The sequence below is a fragment of the Plasmodium vivax genome, genomic scaffold (genome assembly GCF_000002415.2).
Source record: "Plasmodium vivax scf_7132 genomic scaffold, whole genome shotgun sequence".
Classification (NCBI taxonomy): Eukaryota; Apicomplexa; class Aconoidasida; order Haemosporida; family Plasmodiidae; genus Plasmodium; species Plasmodium vivax.
The window spans coordinates 5,536-15,589 of NW_001849965.1; the positions used below are offsets into that span (position 1 = coordinate 5,536).

Here is a 10,054-nt window from a genome sequence, read left to right on the forward strand (position 1 = left end):
TTACATTTCAAAATATAAGCACATCTTATTTGGCATATGTATATTTATAATGAATTATCCGCACGATGTGTTACATATATATTATTTTTTTTTTATATAACTATTAGTTTTCTCCATTAGGAACATGGTTTCGTAATAGGTTTTCAAGAAAGAGAAAATTTAGGCGAGAAATTCCGGAAGAATATATTAGGGATATGCCACCAAGTAATCCTTCAAGGCCACAGAAAAAAGTTCCCCCACAAAGGAAAGTGCGCATAGCATATCATGCCTTATAAGATTCCTTTATTAATGGCATAAGTGGTGTAAGCTGACGTAGGACAATTGTGTTATGAAATTTGCGTACTGCTTCTCATCACTAATTGTAATTAATCATTTCAAGAAGAAATAAAAAAAATAATAAAGTGTATAAAGTTGTGAAATATATATGTTTTTTTAATGCACATCTTTTTTTTGTCAATGTTGTTTGTTTTTTTTTGTAAATATACTGTAATACTTACAATTTAAATTTCCTTTTTTGTGCACCCATAAGTTTATTATTTTTGTAACACCTTTCTTTTTGCGTTACTTTAAGGAGAATAAACACAATTTTATACTGTGTGTAAAGATAACATTTGATTCTGACGTTTGTTAAATTTCTTATAATTTGGAAATATAACAATCCGTAAGAATGTATGAATTATACATTTTTCTTTTTTACACTAAACGTATCAAATGGCATATTTACGTCATTATATTATTTGTAAAACGTGGGTAATAAAACAAAGCATAGCAATAATTATATATATATGTATAAAATGACGGGTTATCTATGAGTTATAATCATAGGAAGAAATAGTTTAATCCCTGAACCCTGATTTTATTTTAAAGTGTTTTTCACATATGGGATATCCTTTTTTACATTAAAGTAGCTGAAAATACACACGAAAAAAGGATAAATGTGAAATATGTAATAGTGACCATTTAAGAAGAGTAGAAATTAAACTTATTAAAAATTAGCAAGAATCGATGGAATTTATCATATACACGACATGGTAAAAAAATAAGTACATCAGAATTATGAATTAGAATATTAATATGTAGCACTTTCACTAATATGGTACATTATCGTATTACTCTATATGATACCTTTTCTTTTATCATTTTATTTTATATTTACTGCGCGTATCTATATTTTAAATTAAACAAAAAAAAGAGAATGAACTAAAAACAACACTTTTATTTTTGAAAAATCCTTTTTTGAGATAAAAATTGCAAGTTTCTTTGGTGCAATAGTGCATTTAAAATATGAAGATGTTGTCACATGTTAATCCTTTAACTATGTACAATTTATGTATATTTAAAACGTTATGTTTTATGTAGTAACGAAAATAAAGACAAATATAAATAAGGTTTAACAACGTTAAAAAGCTTATTCGTTATAGATATTATTAATATATGAATCATACAAATGAAAAACTATTAAATGATTATATCTATTAAGAGTAATGTATGCCGCAAAGAATTAATAAATTATTTATTTTAGAAGAAATAAAAACAAAAAAAAAGGTGAAGTAATCAAAATTAATTATTATTTTTAAGGCACAAAGTGACATGAAAAAAAAAATTATGAGACAAAATGTCATTTTTGCGTTATTTCAATTGTATAATCCGTTTAATATAATGCCTTTCTGTGTAATCCTACAAAGGGAGTATCATTTTAGAGCAACGAGGCATGTTTAATTATTACAAGCTGTTTTTTTTTACACAAAAGTTAATACACATTCGTGTGTATATTTGTGGTACACTTATCATTTTTCTTATAATCAATAATATTTTATCTCTACTAAAAATAATTCTAATTATGGTGTTTGTGCACAAGGATGGTAAAATGCTTTATAATATTATATGTGGTTCATTAACCACCTATTTATATTAACTATTGTATACACTGCAAATTTTTATCTGTTTCTATTGCGTAATTTATATGTTCTCTTTTTTAGGCTTCATTTTCAGCTGCAAAAAGGATCACTTTATAAGTCCTTCATTTTTGCCGAACTGTTTGTGGAGATTTGATTGCCTTTAATTTTTTACCATTTTTCAAGTTTCTATATCTATTTAAATAGTATGTACTATCAAATTTTACATTGACAAATTTGTACCGTTTTGATTTATTTTTTATATCTTCCCTATTTCACAAGGAAGTTATGCTCTGTTTTGCCAAATAGAATGAATCACGTTATGCCAGCAACACAGTTTTTCAAATCAGGTGAAAAAGGCTCAAACCGGAGAGTAGGCTATACGAACTTTTTCACCTTGCTCAACCTTATCAGGATGCTCTGAATTATTTAAAAGTGGTTCGTTGTTTTCTTCACTAAAATCATTCATGATTTTATATTCGCGTTGCGTTCGTTTTCTAGAACGTGATCCCCAAGGAGTGAGCTAATATAAAAGGAAAATGTATAAAAAGCGTGAATGATTATTTTATTAATATTTACTTTAAGTTATAGTGTATTATAAATTGTATGGTAAAAAATTCGTGAGTAGCTCAATTGTATATTAACTTTAAAAAGGTGAAATGATACAATGGATATTATTATTAATGATGAAACATATGTGACAATATGAGAAGGTGAAGTGTTCAACTTAAATTCCCCAGATTTATCATAATGTCCTACGAATTTCCAAAAAGCATTAGATTCTTCAGCTTTTTTCCCTTGTACGTCTTCGTCATGTCTTCGATCAGAATGAGCTGCTTTAGAGCCTTTTACTTTTAGAGTGTCTTTGTTTTTCAGCAGTTCAACTAGGTCAAAATTGACCCTACAACTTTCCCTCTTTCTATAAGCACTTGAACATTCTATTATCTTTTGTTTCACGAAATCCTTGTCAATATCAGAATACGATATAAACTTTTTATCAATGTAGTTATGATAATCTTCGCAGAAAGAATATTTTATTTCACTTCTTACATTAATATATTCATAGTCTTCGCAGTATTCATAAAATTTCTGTTTCAATTCCCATTTATCACCAAAATTTGTAAAAATTTCAAGTTGACATATGTTATCATCTTTATATTTCTTATCTTTTATTGCATGGCTCCACATAAGCTGGAGTTTAGAATAAGCATCATGGCATTTCGTATAATGACCACCAAATATTTTTTGCAATTCTTGGTAGATCCAGTAACTCAAAAGTTTACAACGATTACAAGTAATATTTTGATTATTTTCTAATGGAGGATTATTTTCTAAAAATTTTACAAGCATTCCACAAAGTTGAGTAACCTTATCGCCCTCTTCATAATCCTTACCTAAAATGGATCTATAAGTACCGCATTTTTCTGCTGATAATGTGTTATACTCCAACTGTTTATAAAAAATTTTTGATGGCAATTTGGTGTAAGAACAAATGCCCTGAAAATAGGAAATAAAAGGTAATGTTATAAAAACTTAAACACATTTATTATTAAGAAAATTTTTTATTATTCTTCATGGAAAATAGGATATTCACATAATGTTCAAAGAGCGATGATTACTGATAGAAACCCCCCCCCGAGTCATTTCTTCTATGGTTATATATTTGATTTGATTGAAAATTATTTGAAATGGCTACAATTACTAAGTACTATTTAATATAAATTATTTTTATATCAAATGTTTTATTTAGGTTGTAAGTTTTGTATAATAAATGTAAAAAGGTATAAATGAATTGATTAATTAATCGATAAATCGATCAAATATATTATGCGGAATTCAAATTAATTGAATATTGCACATTTAGTTGGTATTATTCAAAGTAAAAACGAGTTTTATTGGGAAAAGAACATTAGAACAAAAGATAAACGTGCAAATGTACACACACATGTGAGGGAAAACATGGAACTTTACGATTGAAAGTAAAATTTAACAGATTGATTAATATATACAAAATTAATTTCAAATTAATATATTTATGTATATATAAATTTGTGTTAAAAGGTTGGGATGATAAATGAGTTAAGGCATAAAATTTGTGCGTTTTATATTATACTTACGTGAATAAAAATGATTCAACTCGTCAGAATGAATTGATAGCAGAACACAATTGGAAAAGTAAAAATATTTCGGAAAAAAAAAATGTTTTATTTTAACATTGATTCGAATTAAACCATAAAGTGATATATCATCAAAAATGGTTAAAAATGAAACAGCTCGTTACACCGAATGGTGTATATTTTTTTAAATAACATATTGCATTGGACATGTAATAAAGAATTTTTCCTTCTCAGTTATTGGTAATTAGGTAAAAGGTAAAAATATTAGAATAAAAGTTTTTTTTTAAGGGTATCAGTTTGATCGTTATACGTGTGCTATTAATTTTTTTTAGAGTACAATTAAAAATAAAATTTTCTGATACATTGCATGTTCGTTTTTAACGAATAAATTAACACATTTCACAAAAATTTAGATCATCAGATCTGACTGCGTTTTGTCTGATTCACATTTTTTAAATTATGTTATATGCATAAATACATCGGTATATGGATTAGTTCTCTGACTCGTAAGCAGTGCGTTTTTATAAATGCGTAATTTTACTCTGGATAGTGTACTGTTCCGCGAATCGGTGCACTATGAAGAGATAATTTCCAGTGAACTGTTAATAAATGTGCAATTAATCATATACACCCAAGACAACATTACAATTTGTTTAATTCTAATATTTGCAGTGCCACGGAAAAACTTACATAGCTAATGATGCAACACGTTTTACCATATATATTTCACATTGGCATATTTGCTATTCATAGTGCAATAAAAAAAATATATATTTTTTTCTTCTTTCATGTGTAAAATTAAATAAGTGTTCATTAAAAATTAGAGGTAATTATTTTTATTATTTGTTCATCATAATATTATCCATTCTATTAGGCGCATTATTTTTTTTGTGTAGAAAAGTGTTAAATGAATACTTATCAGATATATGAGCCATTCGGCAAAATACGAACATTATAAACCATTAAAATTTTATGTTCTATTTTAACACTATATTTTTTTTTCTCATGTGAAAATCGGAAAATTTAATTAGACAAACATTTTATTCTACATGGACAGTATACGCGAAATATCTGTAAGAATTAATAGATTATGCAAATGTTGTCTATTATTAAACTTAGAGTAACATCCAAAAGAATGTGTAAAAAGTGAAAGGTTTAGAATAACACTATGCACGAAAATTGCATATATACTACTAATGAAGCATGACGAAACGAAGCTGCTCAAGATTAAAATGTCAAAAGGTATTGTTTAGCTTATTTATGATTTTGATAGCTTCTAAACTTTACTGAAAGTGTATATTATTATAAATTGTAATTAAAGTGGCAATTTTTAATAAAAAGGTAAAAGATTCATATATTTGTGTGAGACTGGACTATTACTGTTCAATAGAACATAACCATTTTTGTTACACAGAAACTTATAATGCATTATTACGCCTTATTATTTTTACAACTCATAATTAGAACTAATAAAAATAGCAGGTGTATTGATGCTTTATGCGCAATTAAAAAAAAATTGCCCTTATAACATTTGGTAAAAATGTATAATTTGTCTATGTTTTAGCTGATATTCTACAAAATTTCCCTTTCGTGTAATATTAGTAAACAGATAAAACAGCATATTATACCATTTAGTCCCTCCTTTATACACCTAAAGAAGGAGCACATAATCCTTTTAAATAAATATATAATAACAGTGACCATAACTTGTTTTTATAGCATGTTGATTGATAATGATTCGATCGCAGCCCATATTAATTTGAACAAAAAATAAGGGGGTTACTACGGTGCTGCACTTGTAAAGATGCTTAATGCTCGAGAGGGTTCAATCATTATAGTAACACACAAAATGTTATTTGGACGAATAATTCAGTATATACCAATTTTGTATGTGTAAAATGTAATTATTTAATATCGTTCACATTGTGTGGAACAAAAATTAATGCTACACGTGAAATTAATAATTGAGAAGTACGACAAAGTAGCTTTTTATAATTACCGCATTGCACGTGAAATATAAAACAAAATTTATAAGAATGTTATGATAAAGAAAAATGTATTGTTATCCCTGCGTTTTTAAATACATACCTAACACAAATTAAAACGTATAAACATATTCACCCTTTTAGAAGGCCATATATGCTATTTTCATAAAATGTATTATTTTCTTGAAGTAATTATCCTTTTCAGTTATCTATAACAATTTAGTAAACTTAAGGGGAAAATAGTTCATTATAGTAGATATTAAAGCTTTTAAAATGTGGCAAATTAAAAATCCTTGTTTCAGCTGTTTATATGAAAAAAATAATAGTGCATAGCACTATAATCATGAAGAACACCTACTCTTTTAGCAATAAAAATGAAATTAATAAAATTATGCTATAATAAATATTTTTTGCATTTCCCGAAAGAACATATTTACACCTATTTTGTGTTTATTAATAGGAAGGATTTTACCTACATGTGCTTAAGTTTCAAACGGTGATACTCACTTATTTAGTGGTGATAGAAAATATTTTATCACATAATTCTTATATGGAAATACGCAGCATATGTAAAACATTATTGAAATTGAATTTTACTTGAGAGTTATTAATAAATAGATGTACATACCCTTATTATAATCAGATATAATTAAGCATAAAACTTTATTATACAAGAACAACATATTTTGTTGGTTCAACTCTTCAAATCAGATTTACTTTTGTGTTCTTTAAATAAAAAGTTTCATCATTCTATATTACATATTATTAGCATAGTAGTTGCGATTTACTTGTGTAACTTAATATTTTATCAGATAGCATTTTAGAAAGTAATAAAATATTTTATTTGTAGCTTTGTATTTTTATTTTTTTTCTTCTTTAAAAATATTTGTTTTATGCCTTATTAGTTGTCCTATAACAGTTTAATCCTGGACAACAATCTAACAGCATGCTTTTCTTACAAATGCTTATTTTTATGTCTAAAATTAATGTAATGTTATACATGACATGGAAAAATATCAAATGTGTTAACATTTTTGTGGTTGATAATTAAATGCTTGCCCTTTTTATTTCTCGAATTAATGCCCACAAAAAAAATGGTGGACTTCAGTGATACAGAGCTGGTATATACTCACTTTTTGTTTTAAACATTATTATTATAATCATCATCGCGTCGTTTAAATATTATAACCTTCTAAAAGCACTATGAAAATTTACCATTCAAAATAAATAATTTGCTTTTTATATAATTCATTATGTTCCATATTTTTAGGAAGCTGTTATAAAAACTTTACCTTCGCATGGTCTTTATGAAAGTTTTGATAAAGATGCAAATGACAGTGAATATAGTGGTGAATGTAACAAGTTAAGCAAAAAAGATGATGAGATTAAACATCTTTGCTCGAAATTCTTAAGAAATTTGAAAGATTTAAAAAATGAAAAAGCAACATATGATGATAAGCATCGTTATTTAACATTCTGGATATATGACAAATTATATAAAATGTTTGGTTCATCGGAACACATGCACGAAAAACAGTTTATTGAAATACTCCATGTAGGGAATGATTATTACAAAAGATTAAGTAAACAATTATATTTGAACGATTATGAACACGATTTTAATAGGATTAGAGAGATGAAACATTTACACGATTATTTTAAAAATTGTGAAAAGATTATTAATTGTAAAACACCTCCAGGAGAATGCAACAAGTACATTAAATACGTTAGTTATATTAAGGAATTGTATGAAAAACATTATAGAGACTGCTGCTTTTTATATAATTGTATTGATGAATATTTTGATTGTGATAGCAAGTACAATCCAACTACAGTCCTTTCTGTATTAAGAGGCAATGCTGTCATATCACATGATGGAAAAGAAAATGGTCAGATTGTAAAAGATGGACAACAAAACACTATAGACATTTCCAAGTTAAAGACTAAGATGAATATTGCTTACCTGAAGTGTTTTAGTTCTTATAATGAAAAAATAAACGAAAAAGAAACGGATAGCAAATTTGCGCAATGCATTTACGTAAATCCCAAACATGCAGTTCCTTCTAAAAAAGAAGTAATTGTTTATACTAAGTATGGGAAAAAATATAATCCTGAAGTACCTATTAAAGTAGTTTGGACCTTACCAAAAGCTTTAATTGATCAAAATGAAACGTCTCAGGATTCTCAAGAGGTTGTATCTGAGACGGTTGCTGAAGAAAATGATGTTGAAGCTGCAAGCATGTCTGATATTCCTGTTTTGTGGGGAGGTGGTACTAATTTATTAAAAGACAAGAAATTTCGCACATCTGTTGCAACTGCACTAGCAGTATTCGCAATGATCCTTTTTTACTTATATTATAAAGTAAATAGAAATTTTAATATAGGTGCATAAATGATTTATGTTAATACGTATAAAATGTATTTCGTAAAATATGAAAATGGTAAATATCCTTTTTATTGATTATTTTAATGTTAGTATACGCCCTTTGGAAATTGGATAAGCAGGGGTGGTCCCAGGAAAAAGAAAAATAACTATCCTAGTTATGAGCATCCTAGGGAGGACCTACTAGACAGTCACCCAGAACCTATGTTGCAAAACATGAACAAAAAAAGAATACGATTGGCCTATCAAGCATAGCAAGATACATCAGTGTACTGTGATGTAACTCCTTATGGAGTGTGCATCAACTTGAGAAAAACATTATTAAGAAGGGAATATATAACATTCGTAGTATAACTTTATTTCTTACGAAAATTGAAACAAAATGAAGAAAAAGTTCTTTTCCCTTTTAGCAATTTTGTTCATATTCATATATTATGACTTTATGCAATTTTAGTATGACTATTTTTGAAGAACATTTATATTTTATCTTTTTTTATGGTATTTTTTTAGTTATTATTTGTGGCAAATAAGCTAGCACTATGTTTTTTGCGCATAAATATTAACCTAGTGTGTATGTGCATTGATTTATCAGGGTTCTATAAAGATACTGAAAAATCATTGCATTACGTTCTTTAATACTAGGATTAGACTAAATATTTTTATGTACATGTATAATTCATTATTTCGCATGAAGCTTCATTTGTTTTAGTTTTTGCAATCCTTCCTTTTGTCAATTTCGTGTTTACCGTTTAAATTTAATTTTTCATTTTTTGGTTAAGTGGTATAAGCTGGGTAATATTTTTTTTCATTTAGTTGACCATGTTATTTATGTTTTCAAAACAATGCAATTTTAAATAGCAAAGTGTAATGCAAAAGGAGTTATAGATATACATTTATTTATTATTATTATTAAACATATGTACTTATTTTTTACTTTTATAGCATGTTCCAAATAAATATTGTAAATTTGCATTACTTGTGTATTTCCGGTTGAGCAAGCATTACATTTGGTGAATTATTTATTTATCTCAATGTGCCCTTATACATGTTTTTCCTTTGCACTTTTTTACATAGCTTATCAAAGTCCTATGCTTATAATATGCTTATGTAAATTTTTAGCCATGTAATTGTGCAACACATGCAATAAATAAATAGCTATTTAAATATACATGCTTATAAAGAAAAAAATTATATATAAGATTTTTTACATTGAAGTTTTTATATTATTGTTAAAAATGGAGAGATGTTTGTATTAACATTATAATAGTGTTGGTTATTTTTTGTTATTGTAGTACATATTGATATTTTACTTGTGGAAGTATCTCCCCATCTATGTTCTCCAAAGTTTACACAATCAAGTATTGTCCATCTTATTTAATTTTGGATGAATCCTTTGTTTTTATACCCTGTTTCGTTTAAATAGGATTTTTTTTTTTGTAAAACATTTTTTTATTTTATACGAATGACATCACTAAAGGGTTTAATGTGTATATTACACAAAACGACATTAATATTTTCATTACACATAAAAATGACTAAAAAATAAATTACTTATAGTAGTAGTATGAATTACCAGAAACATATAACCTTTTGCTGTAATGTGTGATGACGGTTAGTTAATACAGATTTATTTAAATTTACTTATTTCAAAAAAGAAAAAGATAGAGCACATAA

The 10,054-nt window shown here is 26.7% G+C and overlaps 2 protein-coding genes across 2 annotated transcripts; one reads left to right on the top strand and one right to left on the bottom strand.

The window, feature by feature from the left end:
* Window positions 1–2,256: 2,256 nt before the first annotated feature.
* PVX_104185 (variable surface protein Vir16-related) lies at window positions 2,257–4,014 on the bottom strand (the record flags this gene model as incomplete). The annotated part of the gene is made up of 3 exons (XM_001612559.1): window positions 3,515–4,014; window positions 2,541–3,392; window positions 2,257–2,418 (listed from the first exon to the last, which is right to left on the bottom strand). Exons 2-3 carry the CDS (start codon window positions 3,243–3,245, stop codon window positions 2,257–2,259), a joined length of 867 nt encoding a protein of 288 aa, XP_001612609.1. The 5' UTR covers window positions 3,246–3,392; window positions 3,515–4,014.
* Window positions 4,015–7,091: 3,077 nt separating this feature from the next.
* PVX_104190 (variable surface protein Vir12-like) lies at window positions 7,092–8,635 on the top strand (the record flags this gene model as incomplete). Its single annotated transcript, XM_001612560.1, has 3 exons — window positions 7,092–7,118; window positions 7,268–8,359; window positions 8,474–8,635. The coding sequence occupies 3 exons, from the start codon at window positions 7,092–7,094 to the stop codon at window positions 8,633–8,635; spliced, it is 1,281 nt and encodes a 426-aa protein (XP_001612610.1).
* Window positions 8,636–10,054: the final 1,419 nt, after the last annotated feature.